Here is a 20,701-nt window from a genome sequence, read left to right as displayed (position 1 = left end):
ATTCAATTATTATATTTTCTCTTTCTCGTCTCCCTTGCTCTTCCCTTTTCCCAACAAGCTATTAATCCTTAGGTCATTGGATTTCCAATTTACTCTTAGAATGCAAAAAACATATTGACCAGTGAGCGGCGGGCAAATTCACTGGGTGGCGGAAATGAGGTATGAGAAGTCGAGGACGTGGTGACTGATCATCCAAATAAAACTGGCAAAGGTATTTAATTAAATACATATGTTTTAAAGTGTCTTTATTACACGCAGTGTATTTATTATATCGTTTTTTTTTCTTTTCAAACCGCATCGATCTTACTCAATTCCAGATAAATATAGGTATGCAATTACAACGTTGTTGTTGTTTTTTTTTTTTTGTTTTTTTTTTAACCCCGCTGGGCCTAATTTTGTCTTGGCAGGTCTCTTTATCCCCGGAGTCAAAGTTAGCATGTTATTCACACGATTTCTGCCTAAAATAAAGGGTTTGGGAGTTTCGTTTATGGGAATTGGTTATGCATGTGGAGGTGTTGTATGAATAACTTTGGGATCTGATTTGAAGCCATTTGTTTTGCAATGCAAAACGACAAGAGGGTTGAAAGGTAGTTATTTTTTGGTACTATCTAGTTAGTTACCTACTAAAAACAACACAATCAACAACGGCTTACAAAATAAAGGTCGGAATATCACAAGTAGTGACATTTCTTTTACACCTTTTACAGAATTTAATACATCCATTAAATCAACACCCAGAGGCTAACAGAATTGATGTACAATTGCCGTTACGAAAAGTAACTAGGTCACGGTAGAGTTGCCTCTGTGATAAAGGGACCTCTGAACGGAAGTGGGGGTTGTTACGTTTAAACTCGAGCAGTGTTTGAAGGTTTGGTCGCTTGCCAGGGATTTGAAGATTGTTTTAAACCTTCAATGGTTCGTCACACGGGTTCACGCACTGTATGTTTTTTTTTTCTTTCTTATTAACAGAAACTGTTTAACAATGTGTGAATACTATAAATCGCACATTAAATGTCACTCAAATGCAAAAATCGATCTTTTGATTTGTATAATGCATATTACGTAAACAGAAGTTGTTAATAAAATCCGCTGCCACATCGTTATACATTACGTACAACTGGAGCAGGGTATAGTATCCAAAGGAGAGGGCTCGTACCTCTAGTGGCTGTAGTGCTTCAGTAAAATATGTACTGAATACATAGTATACAAGACAGTGTAAGAGAAGTGCTACGGTAGAATATGTTTGAAACACACAAAATATACACTAAGACAAATCATTTTAATTTTGAAAACTGAGCACCGTCCGCCCCTCCCCAACTCCAGCTCGTGTTATCCAGAGGCAAACCTTTCATTTTTTCATTCGCCATCTCGACAGCAAAGCGTTGTACAGCGTAAGCTGTTTTGAAAGAAATGTCTTGAAACCCCTCTGCTGTTTGGGAGTTTTTTTGTTAAATGCCCAGACGACCAAAAAACAGTTTGAGTTTCATACTGTGTATATACGAACATAAGAAAGTTTACAAACGAGAGGAGGTCATTCGGCACCTCTTGCTCGTTTGGTTGTTAGTAGCTTATTGATCCCAGAATCTCATCAAGCAGCTTCTTGCAGGATCCCAGGGTGTCAGCTTCAACAACATTACTGGGGAGTTGGTTCCAGACTAAGGAATTGGTTTAAACCAGGAATAATTCTGGTCGCTCTTCCTTGCACTCTTTCTAGAGCAGCAATATCCTTTTTGTAACGAGGTGACCAGAACTGAACACAATATTCTAAATGAGGTCTTACTAATGCATTGTAAAGTTTTAGCATTACTTCCCTTGATTTAAATTAAACACTTTTCACTATATATCCGAGCATTTTGTTGGCCTTTTTTATAGCTTCCCGACATTGCCTAGATGAAGACATTTCTGAGTCAACATAAACTCCTAGATCTTTTTCATAGATTCCTTCTTCAATTTCATTATCTCCCAAATGATATTTATAATACACATTTTTATTGCCTGCAGTACCTTACACTTTTCTATATTAAATGTCATTTGCCATGTGTCCACCCAGTTCTGAATGCTGCCTAGATCATTTTGAATGACCTTTGCTGCTGCAACAGTGTTTGCCACCCCTCCTATTTTTGTATCATCTGCAAATTTAACAAGTTAGCTTACTGTACCAGAATCTAAATCATTAATGTAGATTAGGAATAGCAGAGGACCTAATACTGATCCCTGTGGTACACCACTGGTTACCTCGCTCCATTTTGAGGTTTCTCACTATGTAACACAATTTTTGTTCCTGGGTAGTAAATGTTATTTCCTAATTGCTTATGCCTCAAAAGTATAGAAAATGGCTATTATTCCCCACAAACTTTGCTTTTGTGACCAGGACAGTGATATTTTGAAATTTACCTATTTCCGATGAGAAAACAGGCGAATTTGTGTCTTTTCGTTCACATAAAGTCAGAAAAAAACAACATATGAATCCAAATTAACATGTATTTATACTAAAGTAATACAAAAATGACTACAAAAGATTTAGAAGTGAGTAGTTTTTCGAGATTTACGATTATACTGTAAATCACTTTCACGAATCAGCCCCCAAATGTAGTCTCCCATCATGTTCTCGTTATACTGTCCTTGGTAGCGGCGTTCAAAGTCCAGTATATTCTGGTGGAAGCGCTCGCCTTGCTCTTCCGAGTACGCTCCCATGTTCTCCTTGAATTTATCAAGATGAGCATCAAGGATATGGACTTTGAGGGACATCCTACAGCCCATTGTGCCGTAGTTCTTCACCAAGGGTCTCAACCAGCTCCACATAGTTTTCAGCCTTGTGATTGCCCAGGAAGCCCCGAACCACTGCGACAAAGCTGTTCCAAGCCGCTTTCTCCTTACTAGTGAGCTTCTTGGGGAATTCATTGCACTCCAGGATCTTCTTTATCTGTGGTCCGACGAAGACACCGGCTTTGACCTTTGCCTCAGACAGCTTAGGGAAGAAGTGTTGAAGGTACTTGAAGGCTGCCGACTCCTTATCTAGAGCTCTGACAAATTGTTTCATAAGGCCCAATTTGATGTGCAGTGGTGGCATCAGCACCTTCCGGGGGTCCACCAGTGGCTCCCACTTGACGTTGTTCCTCCCCACAGAGAACTCGGTCCGCTGTGGCCCATCTGTGGTAGTGCGCCTTGGTGTCCCTGCTGTCCCAAAGGCAAAGATAGCAGGGAAACTTGGTAAAACCGCCTTGGAGACCCATCAGGAATGCCACCATTTTGAAGTCTCAAAATGCGTCTGCCGGATGCTTGCAGCCTCTTGATGCCATCTCAGAAAAATGCAGATATGTATCCACTTAGGCAGCTGGAACTAAACTGAACTGGTGGGCTTAAGGCCCCTGTATTTATACTACTATTTATATTACTGGAAAGTTCTTGAAAGTTCTAGAAGTTACTCCAAGTTTACTCAGCACTGAAGCTATCTGGAATGTTCTGGAAAATAGGTAAATTTCAAAATATCACTGTTCTGGTCACAAAAGCAAAGTTTGTGGGGAATAATAGCCATTTTCTATACTTTTGAGACATAAGCAATTAGGAAATAACACTTACTACCCAGGAACCAAAAAAAAAAAAAAATTGTTACACGGTGGTCAGTACTTTCTGTTTTCTACATGTTAACCACTCCCTAATCCATGTGCATGCATTTCCTTGAATCCCTACTGCTCTCAGTTTGAGAATTAATCTTTTATGCAGGACTTTGTCAAAAGCTTTCTGGAAATCTAAATAAACCATGTCATATGCTTTGAAATTATCCATTGTCAATGTTGCATCCTCCAAAAAAGCAAGCAGGTTAGTTAGACAAGATCTCCCTTTCCTAAAACCATGCTGACTGTCTCCCAGGATACTGTTACCATATAGTTAATTTTCCATTTTGGATGTTATTATAGTTTCCGTAAGTTTACATATAATAGAAGTCAGGCTTATTGGTCTGTAGCTACCTGGTTCGGTTTTGTCTCCCTTTTTGTGGATCAGTATTACGTTTACAATTCTCCAGTCTGTTGGTACAACCCCTGTGTCAAGAGACTGTTGCATGATCTTGGTTAGCGGTTTGTAAATAACATCTTTCATTTCTTTGAGTACTATTGGGAGGATCTCACCCGGCCCAGGGGATTTGTTTATTTTAAGAGCTCCTAGTCCCTTTAACACTTATGCCTCTGTTATGCTAAAGTTATTTAAAACTGGATAGGAACAGGTCGACATGTGGGGCATGTTGTCCGTATCCTCCTTTCTAAAAACTTGTGAAAAGTAATCATATATTTCCTGTATCTTGCCATTTGTATCTCTTAGACATTTTACTTCCTCTTTGAATGTTCTTTTGCTGTTATAATATTGGAAAAACTTTTTGGAATTGGTTTTAGCCCCCTTGGCAATGTTCATTTCTATCTCTCTCTTGGCCTTTCTAACTTCCTTTTTATGTTTGCAAGTATTATACCTGCAGAGTCTGTAAGCATGTGGAACCCTGTGTCCAATAATTAATAGAAATAAGGCAGCACTGGAACTGTATAGTTTCATTGTGAAGGTTTAAGTGGGTGTGGGTTGTGGAGTTGTTACAATTCTTTCCTTTGTTTTAGATCCCGGAATGAAGGTTTAGCATGGACACCCTGTCCAGTCACAGCTGCTACTTGCTGCAGCAGCTCCACGAGCAGCGTATCCAGGGCCTCCTCTGTGACTGCATGCTGGTAGTTAAGGGGGTCTGTTTTAAGGCCCACAAGAATGTCTTGGCTGCGTTTAGTCAATATTTTAGGTAAGTATTCAGTGAGCACATATTATCAGTGGTATAAAAACTAAGGGAGGGCCAGGAAACGTGATTATTTATTTATTTTATCTCCCTTTTAAGACTAATTTTGTAGTACAGATCAACATATCATTTTTAAATTAAAATGCAACAATATCTATCCAATATATTTTGTAGTTAATATTGGATATTAAGCACCTTTCACACTGGCATGATCTACCCAGGTCAGAACCTACCCAGACAGGACCCGGTGTCATGCGGGTCGGGTACACGATTTTGCACTGCTTTTGATAAAGTGACAGACACAAGTAAACAATATGCGTATCAGTGCCCCGGAAGCAGCTTGTTACTGAGGCTTCCATCCAAGCTTCTCTGGATTGAACCATCAGTCCAAATGTTGATTAGAGCAAATGTTTCTTCATCCCTGCTGCAATCTGGCTCGTGGTGTGTGTCAAGCAACAAAAATGTGGCTAAACAGAATAAACCAAAATGTTCCTTGCGGAAATGAAACCTTCACACAGACGCAGCTGTTTGTTATTGCTTTGGCTCACGAACCGCCATCAAGCATTTTGTCTCGCTCAACCCGGGTCAAAGCATGTCAACCCACATCCTGAGTTGGGTCGCTGGGACCCGGGTAAGACCCAGGTACGTGGTTTCACACTACGCGGGATTCTGACACGGGTAGCCAGGACCCGGGTAGGAGTGCCAGTGTGAAAGGGGCATCGACTTCTGTAAAATACATCTGTGTAATTAAAAATGTATAGTATATATTGTTCAGTAGTTTTATAGCGCAACATATATCTCTCAGCCGGCTTTAGTAAGAGACATCTGGCCTAATTTTGATGACAGGACAGACCTCACGTTTGCCCCTTTGGGTAAATGCCTGTTCCCAGTATTGCGATTTAGGTGATGTGATTTGCCTTGTCTTTTTCTGTCCGCGCTAGTGACACACACATACACATAAGTGGGCAGAAAACCTAAACAGACACACGTGTTTTTTAAACAATGTTTGAATACATATATATATCTTTTTTTAATTAAAATAAACAATGTAGCCTTGAAGCGTTAATGTGGAACGGGCCTTAATTAACTTCAGTTCTGCTCTGAAAAAAATATAAATTTTCCATGAAACAATATATATTTATTTGCTGTACGGTGCCTTTTGGAATATTGTATGTTTCAAAAACCTGACTCAAGAAGAAAAGTTGCTCAAATGCATTATCTGGAGTACATTACTTCACATAGCTATGTATGGGCTTTATGTTAATTAGGAAAACTGTTTGTCAGACTGCCTGTATAGTGTTATTTTGGACTCTTGAACACATGAACATTTAAAAAATATTCTTCTTTTAAATTTTATTTCCAGGACTTTATTTCAGAACTCCTCTGGCCAGAAAAATGATGTAGTCCATCTTGACATTAAAAATGTTGGAGGAATTGGTCAGATTTTGGATTTCATGTATACATCGCAGCTAGACTTGAACCAGGACAATGTGCAGGCAATGTTAGACATTGCCCAGTGTCTCCAAATACCAAATGTGCTGAACATATGCAATAGTTTCCTGAAACCTTTCACATCCACTGTAGAACCCTCAGGTGGCACTTCTGGAAGCACTTCATTCCCTCTTCAGGGTGTCTTGGCTACAGATATTGTTGGGTCCACGTTGACATCTGAGATTGGGATGCATTGCTCATCTGAAGCCCAGAAACAGGTTTGTGCCACGATAGATATAAACCTTTCCAGAAGGTCACAGACTAAATGTTTGCCTCAAAATCAACCAGCTGTTTTGCAAAACCAAGCCTTTGAAACCCTTAGCAGTACGCCAGTTGCACCAGATAAGCAGTTGGTGCATGGTTATAAACTACGTAACTTTTACAGTAAGCAATATTTTAAGCAAAGTGCCGCTTTAAATGGAAACTTAAACCCAAACCAAAATAGTGTAGTAGAAGAACACTTTGCATCTAGTGTAACAGAATCTACCGTCCCTATGGACATACCTGTGTGTCCTGTGAACAACACAGAATGTATCTCCGAGACCCAAGAATGTTTGTCATCTGGTTTTATGACAGAGCCTGCCACAAATCAAACCTCTGGAGGCGAGACTTCCCCAGCCAGTAAGCAGGTTTGTTCTAAAAAGACAGTCTACCTTAAAAAATACAATTACTTAAGATCGCAAAAATCTCTGGAGGAGGCTTCTTTGCAGCCTGAAGCAACGGAGGAGAAGCGTACAAAAGAGGCAAATGAGTCGAATCCCAACAAAGAGGCACCGGAACCTGTTGCAGACAGCCTGCCTGTTGAAAAAGAGATTGAACCTGCCACTACATCAAGTTTACAATATAGCGATACTTCACACAGTGATTTGGAGGCATCTGAAGGCAATGCAGTAACTCACTCTGAAGACTCGACACATCTTCAAGCTTACCAGAAGCAATACTGTTGTGAAATGTGCGGAAAAACATTCAAGCACCCCAGCAACCTGGAACTCCATAAACGATCGCACACAGGTAACTAAGCACCTGTATGTATCCATTTTGTGTGTCGTTTGTTGTTGAGTTGAGAAGGAAGGCAGGTTTTGGGCTACACAAAACTTTACCCAATCCATTCTTAAATAATTGGGAGATCGGTCAGCCTCGCTGGATCTATCTAATAACATTTTTGATCATTAATTAAACCCACCCAGGCTTTATATCCATTCAGCTGTATGAGGTTATACATTATATTGTCCAGCTCTGTTAAGAGGAATCCCTTTTCCCTAATCATGTTGAATGACTTTGCTCTAGTTTTAGTACATATCACAACTTTGTCAAAAAAAATGATCTAGTTATTTATACTGACTGCCTGCAGTTTTATTTAACCACCACTATATACTGCTTCTGCATCAATATGCAGAGAAATGCACATTTACGTCTTTCATTATTTAAGTGCAATGGGTATGCATTTAATCTGGATTTTACCTTCATCTTCAGAATAGATCATCTGTTTGTTCATTTCTGTGAGTCACTAATTAGATATGCAACTCAGGAGCATTTTGTAAAATCTTTAATGGGCAGTTGTAAAAAAAGGTATATCAAAGACATTTTGGTTTCCCATGGTTTCCGGTTTGTGATTTAAGGCTGTATCTTGTATCTCTTTAAACACAATCCATCCCTGACCTTCTCTTTCCAGCTCACTTTTGTGTTGTCAGTAGCCAAATTTAAAAGTACCCTTAAGATACATTTATTCTCTGCTGTATTTTCTTAACTCTGTGATTTTTACTACAGTCTGCAGTGTATTATAATATACTGTGCTTTTATGATCATTGATTTAATCTCAATTTACCTATTGTATTTGATTTATTTATGTATTTATAGAATTTAACTGATAATTTTTTTTTTTTTTTTTTTGTAATGCTCATTTGTTTTGTTTTGTACAGTGCCTTATTAAAGTTATTACTGTATTGTCATGGTAACAACTATCTCAGTAATATATTTTGAAAAACAAATGTGGTGTTAGCCACGTTGGTTCAGAGATGTAAAAGATAAACCAATGATGATTTTTATTGAAGCTTAACCCCTTTTTGACCTGATGTATATGTTTAGTAGAGAAAGTTTTAACAAAAAAATGATGGTTCTTATATATATATAATATGAAGATGAAGTCAACAATTAAAATGTGTGTTTGATTTATCAGAACTGAATACCGTCTGTACTTTATTAACAGGGGAGAAACCTTTTCAGTGTAACATCTGTGGAAAAAACTTTTCACAGGTAAGAACATTTCAGTCTCAAAGTAGATTTGTACACAGTACATTACTTTTAAAAGATACAGCTCTGAAAAGTTACAATTTCCTGACTGTCAGATTTCAAAACTAATTATGATTGGTGGTGTTTTTTTGGTTTTTTTTGCTACTAGGCAGGTAACCTACAGACCCATTTACGTCGGCACTCTGGTGAAAAGCCATACATTTGTGAAATTTGTGGGAAAAGGTAATTTGTTGTATCCTATGTCGTATATGTGTTTTCTGCGTGCTGAAAAGCATACAGTGTATCTTGTTGCCTGTGGTATCTATTTTAAAGCTACCATTGCAAACCCTTACTGTTAAATTCACCATATGGCATTACATCTTTTTGTCTTCAGTTACATACATAAGAAAGGATATTATGCTTTAATTAGAAGCACGAAAAAACTACTGAAAAAAGCTACTGTAATACTAATTAAAGTCAATGTCACATTATGCTGGTCCAGTTTTCAAATTATTATTTTTAGAAAGTTTAGGGATTTTTTATTATTGTTTTAAATTTTCTTTGTAGAATTTAATTAATATTGGTTATTGTTTCCTAAAATGCCCTTTTATTTTTAGTTTTGCTGCATCAGGGGATGTACAGCGTCACATTGTGATCCACACTGGAGAGAAACCCCATCTCTGTGACATCTGTGGTCGAGGTGGGTACAATTGCACTACCCATTAAAGGAAGACTGTTGTCTAATACGGAGATGTATTGAGGCCACAGGTTATTTTTAACTTCTGAGTATTAAAAAGTCAGATGTGAAGAGTGAGGAAATGATTTACAAAGTGCATTTAAATAACAACAATACATTAGTTAAGAATTCATATTTCAGGTGTATGTCAAGTTGATGTTTAAATGAGTGATAGCCAATGCTTTTATCAAATCTTCATTGCAAATCACTTATTTTTATGTAGTTTGTTTTGTTTTCCAAAGTTTACTGACTGATCTAAATTGACTTTAATCAATATAAAAATGAAGTTTTCTGTCAGCAAATATGGGAAAAGCCTGGGGACCACTGATCTATTCTATTTACTAATTGAAGTCAGTCACATAATAAACATTTGATGGCCTATTGAAGACACAGCTATTTGTGACTGTTTTGGCCTGCCTAGTTTTTTGTTTTGTATATTATACTTGTAAATAGTCCATGCCTAATGACACAGAACTGTATTACTTGTATTTTTCCTTGCAAGACAGAACATAATTGTACTACCAGAAGTGTGAATCCTGACTCGACTACAAACAAATAGTTTTGGGGCAATTTACAGAAACATTTCTTGAATCGTAGAACATCCTCCAATACTAGAATTATTCTTAACACTGGAAGACATTTTACATTTTTTATTGGAATATATTTTAAATAAATACACATTAAAGGTACTAAAAAGAAACCAGTTAAATGCTTTGACAAACATTTTGTAGAGAAGTCCTTATCAGTGTCTCAATGAAAACACAGTTAATGGGTGTTAAAACAGAATTCAAGAAATTTGTGGTTCTTGTGATTATTTTTTGCTGATGATCGACAGTGAATTGTAGTTAGGTGTGTTGCGCCCAATGGAGCCCCTGATACAATAAAAGGTGACCCCTTCCTGATTTTTGTCATTGCTTAGGATTTAGCAACTTCAGCAACCTAAAAGAACACAGGAAGACACACACGACTGAAGATGTGTTTACCTGTGACCAATGTGGCAAATCCTTCAACATGCAGAGGAAGCTTCTGAAACACAGGATCAGACACACAGGAGAGAGACCATATAGTTGCCCAACATGTGGTAAGCTTAATATGTGACTTTGCTTTTATTTCTCAGTGTTTTAATAAAGCGCTTGTGCAGCTATGCAAATTAAACCTTTTCTCACATTAAGCATATTTTCTTTCAAATGTTGCTGTGCACACTAGAGTTTAATTATCACCAGTTAGACATACTGTTGTTTACAACCTTATGAAAGTTTACCACAGTATTTGTACAGTTTTACCATACTTTTTCCATAGTTTACCCTGGTATATCTCACTGGTCATTACAATGGTAAACTTTTATAAGGATTGTATCAATAACATAATACCCAGTCTACATTTATAATATTAAGCTGACTGTACCTGGCAACTCTGGTTTAATGGAGAAAGTTTTAACAAAATAATTACGGTTCTTATCGATTTTTAGGGAAAGGTTTTGCGGGTTCTGGAGACTTACGGAGACACGTCAGGACTCATACTGGAGAGCGGCCCTACTCCTGTGAAACCTGTGGCAAGTGCTTTACTCGGTCTGCTGTCCTGAGGAGACACAAGACCATGCACTGTAAGCCAAGTGAAGATCGGCCGATGATGGAAGAGCTGAGCAATGCCGTCGAAAGTCCTTACCTTCATTCTGTGTGTCAGAAATCCCCAAACCCTGAGACCTTTTCTACCTTGTTGCACACATCAGATAAGCTTCCTCCACAGCCAAATGAGACTGTTCCCAGTGATGAATTCACTTCTGGCTCCACAAGTTCATTTTCTGAGCTGAGATCCATAGTTCAGCACCAGCTAATTTCACCGCAGGAAAAGCTGTGCTCAGATTCCAATAAAGTCCCAAAGCCTTTAATGCAACATGAGCACTTTACATACTCTGAGGAACAATGTGCAAATAGCGAGGAGCCACTACAGCCTCCTAATGCATCCTTGAGCCGCCCATCCATGACAAGTCTGGACAATCTGTGTAATCTTCCCTTAGGAAATCGCCCAAATTCTTCCTCATATCGAAACAACGAGGGGCCCTTTTTCTCCAGCATGACTCTGTGGGGATTAGCTATGAAGACTTTGCAGAATGACAGTGAGCTGGAGCAATAAATTATTTTGTTTGCAAACGCCAACATGGAATGCACTTCTGGTAAAACAGGAATAAATGCTTATTGAAACTAAAATACATGTATTTTCTGAACTATTTTTGGTAAGAATTAGATGCAAATATAAAAAAAAAAAAAACCTGCTTAATTTAATGATTGTGAATGTTTCATTTATGGTCACGTATTTGACAGAGTTTATTAGAAAATGTGTGTTAAAGTTATAATTGTTACTAAAACTGCCACACAAACAAAATATTAAATACAAAATGGAAATACATACCCTTATGGTTTAAAAAAAAAAAAAAAATAAGGTTTGGTTTTCTAATTTTCTGCCAAGGTAATGAAGTAATAAAACATTTAACAATTGTAAGGTGTCTTTATTTGGTGTAAACAATGCTGAAGCAAGCAGTATCTCTTCCACTGACTGATCCTGTTTTTTAAGCGGCAGTAGTCAGGTACTGATACAGTAGGAAATATTACATTTTATTTGACTTATTTAGTGAAAATTGTATTTTGATCTAAAGTTATTGATAAATCTCCCTCTCTTATTTCTCATTTGGATGCTAGTTTAGTTTTAATATCATTTATTTTCAAAATGGCCACTCTAGTGCACTGGGGTTTGAAATCTGTCCTCTAAATCACTGCAGGGAGCGATAATTATTCTTTTTTAAAAACAACAATAGAAAATAGAAAGAATCAGTGTTCCCCAGGCTTTTCCTATATTTGCTGACAGAAAACCAGACTTTATTTTCACATTGACTAAAGTCCATTTATATCAGCCAGTAAACTCTGGAATACCATAGCATGTTTCTCCAGTGTATTCATTAAGCGTATTGACAGCTGCTGTCTACGGGTGACAGCTTCAATAGGACATGAGTTATCTTAAGATCTCAGCTTGATCACAAGACAAAATACTTGTGATCAAGCTTGCAATTCCATCCCCTTATGTTTTTTTATGATATTTGCAGTTATTCTGAGTGGTGCTTTGTGATTAAAAAAGATAGATATTCAAGAGATGTGAGTTTCACAAGGGCAGGAACAGGGATTTTTCCACTCAGTGCTGCCTTAAAAGAAAACTGCAGGTGAAATTTAAATGGGAAGTGCATTTTTTCCTCAGCTCTGGAGGGGACACACAGATACTGTTGCTAAATATTATTTAAACATCATTATTAAATATGCATCAAAAAATAAATATCTGTGTCTTGACACATGCCCTCTAAGATGCCTTCAGCTCCAAAAACGTATTAAAACGGCACTAAAACGGAAAAATCTTGAAAACTGTTTAACACGATTACTCAGCCTCTATGTGTTAAAAAGCATTATTATATGAGTTCATAATCATTGATTTACTGCCCCCTCTGGACAGGTTTGTCTTGGTTTGGAAGCTTTTTAATGCATTGACCAAATATGAAAACTGCATAATGATTTATAGTCTACATGTAAACACTCCTGTATCATATAAATCCTACAAATGCATCAGATTAAATTAAACTTAATTGACTCAAATATGTTTGCCCTTTTCTAGTCACCTTCATTTCCAAATCTGCAATCAAAACTATGATGAGTTTCTGTCAGTGATATCCCAAGACAGAAAGAGATTGTCAAGGTTGTATTATTTTGTGACCTTGCATGAAAATATTAGAATTCAGATGGAAAAAAATAAGTGCAAATGATCCACATTAAAATGAGTATTGGTATTTATTGAAATGGCAGTCAAAAAAAAAAAAAAATGCTGTAAGAAAGGTTACCAAGGAGAGTTTTGAGCATGAGTGTTAATTTGAGGAAATTGTTCCATTGTTAACCAAGAAGAACCCCCAGAAGCAATTAACTACATATTAAGTAAGATTTACTGGAATTATTTTGTCAGCATCTGTCTGATATCTGTAATCACAACGCTCTGTTGTTCCTGTGCTGGTAGCTCAGCCTCTTTCACTTCCTCTGCATTGGAAATTAGTTTACTGTACCAGTTTCCTGTTGGGAGAGTGCAATCCCAGCCTGTTCAGAATACAGAAACAGGCTAGGCTAATACCAATACCATAATGTTCCTAATTATTATTTCAGCGCAGGGTAAACAAGTGACTATGCCCTAATTCAAAGCCCATATTGCTTCTAGTCTTCCATGCAAACCTTGGTTGTCAACAGCTTTTGAATCCAATTTCTGATAAATACAGTGGTCATGTATACCTCTAAATCCATTTCCTTGCTTCTAAAGAAAACTAACTGGACAACAATCTCACAAGACCTCTGAGCATTTCATCTGTACCTTCGCTCTCAATACGACAAAATACAATACACTGCTGCTGTATTTAAGGTATTTTCTATCCTGTTGAAATGGTTAAGCACTCCCCGGGTATTTAATCCACTGGCAACCCCATGGGTTTGTCTGTGTTTTACCATGTGCCTAGGAATAAGAACCACTCGGAATTATTGCACGCATCATAAAAGATAAGGGGACTTTCAACAAAAACAAACAAACAAAATATTTAAAGCTCCTTACTCTATAAGGTAACTTGTCTTAAGGCAATAAGCGATGATAGGTACTGCAGCCTTCAAAATATAATTAGTTTGTATTCAGCTCAGAAAATGTCAGACTATCCTAGAGCATATGCAAACATATTGCTATAATAGGTTACAAAACCTTTTTGCTATGTTTGTGAGAACATTTACAATTTCACATTATTTCAGGTAAACGAGCTGACATCTAAAAAGGTCGATTTTGGTGGAAATGAATGATAAACTCAACCCTGCTGAAGAGGAGGGATAATCAATCTTTAGAAGGATCTTTGAAAACTTAAAAGTGTTGTGAAGAATATCCTCGGAAGATATTTAACTATAAAGGAATGACTATAGGAAATGAAGATCAGGAGTACAAAGAACATGTTCCCTTGTGTTATAAATCCAGCTGCCAAGCCTAATACACAAATGGGGCTGCACAGGGAATGCCAAGAGATGCTTAGCATGTCAGTAATCCTCAAGGGAAGCCTCAAGAGTTCTAACTGAAGGAAGATGTGTTTGGACTCCAGAGGATGAAAGCTGGGAAGCAGAGGAATATTCATACTGGATGTGAAGTTCCCAAATTGCACTGTTATGAATCGATAAGAGTCTGCCAGCAGGTGTGGTAATATTTACAAGAATGCACCAGGCTTTTAGAAAATAAACACAGTAAACCTCAGCAGGGAACAGAATTGCTGCCACTGTTGTCATGGGGAATGGTGCTTGACATGCATCCAAAGCATAAACACAAAGTTAGAAAGTACATTCCAGTTTATTAATAGACATTCATTTTATAACAAAGAATACTCAGTGAAAGCAGAGGTTTGATGTGCCGGTATTAATGATTTACAACATATAGATTACAAACATTTACATTTATAATATATTCAGTGTCTGCGATGGACTGGCGTCCCATCCAAGGTGCAGTCCTGCCTTGCGCCCTGTGTCTGCCGGGTTAGGCTCCAGCCCACCGTTACCCTCTATAGGATTAAGCGGTTACAGATAATGGATGGATGGATGGATATATTCAGTGTCAGGCTACATTTGTTAATTATTGTGCAATTATTATGCTTTGACCAAAAGATAAATTCAGTAAATAACAATTATAGAATAAAAGGATATATCAGCTGTGTTTAGCCAAGTTTCTTGGAGTGGACTGTCCCTCATGACTTGGACTGTTCCTCATTTCTTGGACTGTTCCTCGTGAAGCATCAGTAAGCAGTTACTGTATTGCCTTTGTCAAAGTAGATCGGGCAATTGTTTCTGAATGTTATACCTTTAACTACCACTAGAGGTCATGTCTAGCAACAAACAGTTTACAGCACTATATAGTTTTATTACATGGTATTTAAATGTGGTTCTTTTATCACAGATTACTCATGTAGTTAGCCAGTTGTGGGCTTATAACATAACAAAATACAAACAGAAAATGATTACAAAGTACATTTTCTTATTTTGTTGTACAAGTACGCTGATTTTTAAAAATTCCTTATGCAGTTTAATTTTCCGTTTCAACATGCTTTTGGTGAATCAGCATGACACAGCCATATCTCAGAAAGAGTGCCAGTTTAACTTCATCTCTGTAGCCCTGCAAGACATCAATTTGTCCCCAGTGTGAGCATGACATGCAAAATAACACTTCAAGCTATATCATTAGTTGGAACGGTAGCCTAGCAACAGACTGCAAATTGCCTAATTACCAAGCACTCCACCCAATTAATAAAGGGGACAGGTCAAAGAGGTCAAATCACCATCCTTTGTTTAAATCTAACAACAACCTTACATGTATGTTTTTTTTCACACTACGTTGCTGCCAAATGCTTTTACTTGTTTGCTTTTATAGCCTTATTATCCACACTCGTAATACCCCAGAGTACATGGAGAACTCAGTAATAATCATTCAGAAGTCTCCTTTATTGCACCATATAATCCCCCCCAAATTGCAGAGCCATCCCACCAGTCTCTCCTCAAACAGCCCAAACTATTACTTAGCATTCTGTAGCTTGCAAAGTTGGCACAACAGTCCATGCAAGGGCTTTGGCTTGTGGCTGCCTCTATACTCTTACCACTTCTTTCCATCTGTGTAAACAGACATTCTTCTGAATGTTTCTAACTGGTTCCTGAGCGTTACACAGCTATTCATCCAGCCTCCTGGATATAGGTTGTTCATTATTTTCATGGATGGAATTAATCACTGTTTGTAATGTCTGACACCTATAATGTTGTCACATTTACAAATCACGTAACAAAAAGGATCTTATCTAAAAGATTGTTAGGAGTGATTGCCCAGTTGATCATTTAGCAAACATAGGTTGTTGCTCTTACTAATATAGTGGAGTGCTACATGTAATCAATTAATGTGGCTGATCACAGGAATAAGCAGCTTAAGGAATAACATTACCAATGCTAAAAAGACTTGGGTGTGTTGTGATGCACAAGTCAATTTCCCCATTACAATGGCTCATTTTGTGACAATAATTGCACTAAGTGAAATGGCAAGGAAAGGGGGAGCAGTCTCATGTAATGTTCCAGCCTGTGCGAATATGTCACCTTAACAACATGGCTAAGGACCTTTAGAACCACTCTGACATTCACTTGACAGCCAAATCTATGTTTAAGTGCAATAACACACTCCAGGTTGTTCAAATATGGTCTAATAACTGCATGTCTAAGCTAAGTTAAATAAAGACCACCTAGGTATGTGGACATTGGACTACAATTAAATACAGTGTTGTGTGTCATTGCTTTCAAATACCGAAAAACCTGCTTGAGTTCTGTAGGTTTATAACTTCTATCAATTCTTTATACAATACAATACAAATGTATTTTTATATAGTGCCATTCAGGCCATGGCATCCCAGAGAGCTGTACAAAATTAAAAGCAAAACATATGTACCATACACTCCAGCTAAAAACAATTATATAAACGCACATTTAAAAAAGCATGTTTTCAGTTTAAGTTTCCAATGTTTCAACCTGTCAACTGGAATAGAGTTCCACAAGTGAGCAAAAAGCTCCTGCTGATTTAGACTATTTTTGGAACAACTAAAAGTTCAGCATTTCCTGATCTCAAAGAACCAATAGGAACAAAGTTAGTAGTTCTTGGAGATAGGATGGGCCTAATCCATGAAGAACCTTATAGGTTATTACGGCAATTTAAAAATAAATCCAGTAACCAGGACCTGAGCACTGCAGTGATATGCTGAGAAAGACGAGTGTTAGAAAGCAGTCTGGCAGCTGTGTTCATCCACCCAATAGGAGAGAGCTATCCTAAAGGTTGGGAATTTTCAAGACACAGTATCATTCAAATTTTCTGCTGGATATTGATACACAGATTGACTATATCTATGAAGCATGTGCCTTGTATCTCAGCACAGCATGCCTTGATATTTACAAAAGTAAATAATCTGCTTTAACAGGGGAGATCTGTGCTGACTATCTGGCGTATCCGTGGTTCTGCAGGAAGGGGGCAGCAGTCTCACAAGATCCGTCTGTCAGTCATGACGATGACACGGAGAGATGGGGAAGAAGGTGTGTTGGCTTTCCCTCTCTGAGTGGCTAAGTGGGGATTGCTCGGCCCATAAGAACTGCACTTGGTTGTGCATTCGGGTGGCCAGAGAGAGGATACCCAGTGACGCTGACAGAAGACTTCAGTGTAAACGAAGAACAGGCAAGCACAGTTGAGTGAGATAGCCGGCCTTAAAAGAAACTAATAAGTAAAAAGAATAATTACGTACCCGAGGGGATGTGTGTAGTTGTACAGAGAACTCTGGCCACCTCAGTGTATAGGAATTAACTGAGCGTAGGTCGGAGGCCCGTACTGACCGGCTTAGCGGCAGTGGGGGCACTGCATAAGCAGCACTTTTGTTTTGTAGTTTTATTACTGTGTTTTATTTTCCCTTTTTCTTTCGCCTTTTGTTTTCATTATTATTTTTGAGCACTTGTATGTGCACTGGACTATATTATAGTACATTGGTAAACCTGTGGTCCTGTTTACTGTTGCCAGTATTCAGGTCATGGACAACAGCGCCCTCTGAGGGTAAAAATAAATCAGTGCGCCTGAGCGGCGTAACAAATAAAACCTTCTGTCGCCCGTGTGTGTCAGTGAATTGCCCACCCCCCTTCCACATCTGCCAAAAAAATTAATAAGTGAAATGAGTAGTACACTGTGTTCACTTTGAAAATGTATTATGCGCTGGTGTATAATCATCATGAACAAATTGCACAGTGCCATATTCATATTGCTTACTGTGAACACACCATATCAGATTTTGTATGTAACTATTAAACAATCAACATATTGAAGCTAATTATACCTTGTGATTGCTCTCCAAAAACAGCTTGCAGAGGCAGCCTCCAACAGTTCAGTGCAATTTGGTCAGTGTACATAGTTATACATTAATTTATTTACACTATTGAAGATGTGTATGCTGTGGTGATCATAGATATAAATATAATCGCTGTGAATACAAAGCTCAATTCACTTTAATATCAGCTAAAGTCTGAACCCAGGCCTAGAAGAGGTGAAATAGAGTTGATGTTTTTTTAGTTATAATTTGTCAAAACAGTTGCTTTAATGTGATTAAGTTTCTTTTAAGTACAACTGATTACTTTGATTGAGTTTTTCAAGTTATGTATGAGCACTTACTGTATACAGGGTAAAGGGTTAGCCAATTTAAATCGAAGTACAATTAACATGTTTTGTCCATTATTGTGGTATACAGGTTATAAAGATTGTATTAGTTTGCATGACTTATGAGCACTGGTGATCTTAGTCTTTTCAGAATCAGACCAGTATCCTTCCTAAGCTATCATTTTGTCCACTCGATTTCCACTTGCTGAAAGCTTACAGTAGCCATTTCATGTCATCATCATAATTTTCTGTATTTGTTACCAGGGAAACCTCATCAAACAAGGTCTGAATATCTCAAGTCTCAAGCCCCGGTTTTAGTGCACTAAAAAGACAACTGTTTTGCATATTCCATTGGTCACTGGGTATTGCTGACTGTTTAGATGGCTGGCTGTTGTGCAAAGCGATCTGAGATGCTTTGATGCTAAGTGCAATTCGAGTGTGTGTACTTAGTGGGATACCCTTTGTAACGAATCACGGGTATTACAAAGTGCCTGTGCATGTGTCATTACTGCAGACAGATTGGAAAAAGGAGCAATGACAAAAACTCTGTTCTGGATCTAGATATTGTGAACTGTGTAAGGGGGGGGGGGGGCTTGTGGGCTGGCTGCTAAAACTACTGTTGCTGAAAATCTAACAATCTACTTTCTGATTAAGTGTTACAGGAGGCTCAACTATGGAAGATTGCAGTGCAGTGAATATAGTCAGGAATCCTATTTTAGAATGACATTGACCATGATTGTGGGACACTGAAGATGGTAATGTTATTTTCCTAGAATTTACTGAGAACTGTACCAGATAGTGCTCGGATAAGCTCATTTCAATGGTCTGACAGACAGGGTTTAATTATTATTATTCCAGATAGTGCTAGGATAAGCTCATTTCAATGGTCTGACAGACAGGGTTTAATTATTATTATTCCAGATAGTGCTAGGATAAGCTCATTTCAATGGTCTGACAGACAGGGTTTAATTATTATTATTCCAGATAGTACTAGGATAAGCTCATTTCAATGGTCTGACAGACAGGGTTTAATTATTATTATTCCAGATAGTGCTAGGATAAGCTCATTTCAATGGTCTGACAGACAGGGTTTAATTATTATTATTCCAGATAGTGCTCGGATAAGCTCATTTCAATGGTCTGACAGACAGGGTTTAATTATTATTATTCCAGATAGTGCTAGGATAAGCTCATTTCAATGGTCTGACAGACAGGGTTTAATTATTATTATTCCAGATAGTGCTCGGATAAGCTCATTTCAATGGTCTGACAGACAGGGTTTAATTATTATTATTCCAGATAGTGCTAGGATAAGCTCATTTCAATGGTCTGACAGACAGGGTTTAATTATTATTATTCCAGATAGTGCTAGGATAAGCTCATTTCAATGGTCTGACAGACAGGGTTTAATTATTATTATTCCAGATAGTGCTAGGATAAGCTCATTTCAATGGTCTGACAGACAGGGTTTAATTATTATTATTCCAGATAGTGCTAGGATAAGCTCATTTCAATGGTCTGACAGACAGGGTTTAATTATTATTATTCCAGATAGTGCTAGGATAAGCTCATTTCAATGGTCTGACAGACAGGGTTTAATTATTATTATTCCAGATAGTGCTAGGATAAGCTCATTTCAATGGTCTGACAGACAGGGTTTAATTATTATTATTCCAGATAGTGCTAGGATAAGCTCATTTCAATGGTCTGACAGACAGGGTTTAATTATTATTATTCCAGATAGTGCTAGGATAAGCTCATTTCAATGGTCTGACAGACAGGGTTTAATTATTATTATTCCAGATAGTGCTCGGATAAGCTCATTTCAATGGTCTGACAGACAGGGTTTAATTATTATTATTCCAGATAGTGCTAGGATAAGCTCATTTCAATGGTCTGACAGACAGGGTTTAATTATTATTATTCCAGATAGTGCTCGGATAAGCTCATTTCAATGGTCTGACAGACAGGGTTTAATTATTATTATTCCAGATAGTGCTAGGATAAGCTCATTTCAATGGTCTGACAGACAGGGTTTAATTATTATTATTCCAGATAGTGCTCGGATAAGCTCATTTCAATGGTCTGACAGACAGGGTTTAATTATTATTATTCCAGATAGTGCTCGGATAAGCTCATTTCAATGGTCTGACAGACAGGGTTTAATTATTATTATTCCAGATAGTGCTCGGATAAGCTCATTTCAATGGTCTGACAGACAG

The 20,701-nt window shown here is 37.7% G+C and overlaps 1 protein-coding gene across 2 annotated transcripts; it reads left to right on the top strand.

Moving 5' to 3' along the window:
* The first annotated feature begins 41 nt into the window (after positions 1-41).
* On the top strand, positions 42-12,779 carry zbtb49 (zinc finger and BTB domain containing 49). 2 transcript variants are annotated; one of them, XM_059005476.1, is made up of 8 exons: positions 42-211; positions 4,602-4,774; positions 6,132-7,270; positions 8,466-8,512; positions 8,658-8,731; positions 9,106-9,188; positions 10,144-10,305; positions 10,693-12,778. In XM_059005476.1, the coding sequence occupies exons 2-8, from the start codon at positions 4,623-4,625 to the stop codon at positions 11,355-11,357; spliced, it is 2,322 nt and encodes a 773-aa protein (XP_058861459.1). In that variant the 5' UTR covers positions 42-211; positions 4,602-4,622; the 3' UTR covers positions 11,358-12,778. The 2 variants fall into 2 exon arrangements, with proteins under 2 accessions (XP_058861459.1, XP_058861467.1); XM_059005484.1 differs by lacking the exon at positions 42-211 and having other exon boundaries at positions 10,693-12,779.
* Positions 12,780-20,701: the final 7,922 nt, after the last annotated feature.

This window comes from Acipenser ruthenus, chromosome 2 (genome assembly GCF_902713425.1).
Source record: "Acipenser ruthenus chromosome 2, fAciRut3.2 maternal haplotype, whole genome shotgun sequence".
Taxonomy (NCBI): Eukaryota; Metazoa; Chordata; class Actinopteri; order Acipenseriformes; family Acipenseridae; genus Acipenser; species Acipenser ruthenus.
The sequence above is the reverse complement of the archived record's forward strand: the minus strand, read 5'-3'. Positions and strand labels throughout refer to the sequence as shown.

Coding starts and splice junctions, on each gene's coding strand:
- zbtb49 (XM_059005484.1), top strand. CDS start 4,623: ATGGACACCCTGTCCAGTCACAGCTGCTACTTGCTGCAGCAGCTCCAC. Junction 9,189..10,143: donor CTGTGACATCTGTGGTCGAG/GTGGGTACAATT, acceptor GTCATTGCTTAG/GATTTAGCAACTTCAGCAAC. Junction 10,306..10,692: donor ATATAGTTGCCCAACATGTG/GTAAGCTTAATA, acceptor ATCGATTTTTAG/GGAAAGGTTTTGCGGGTTCT.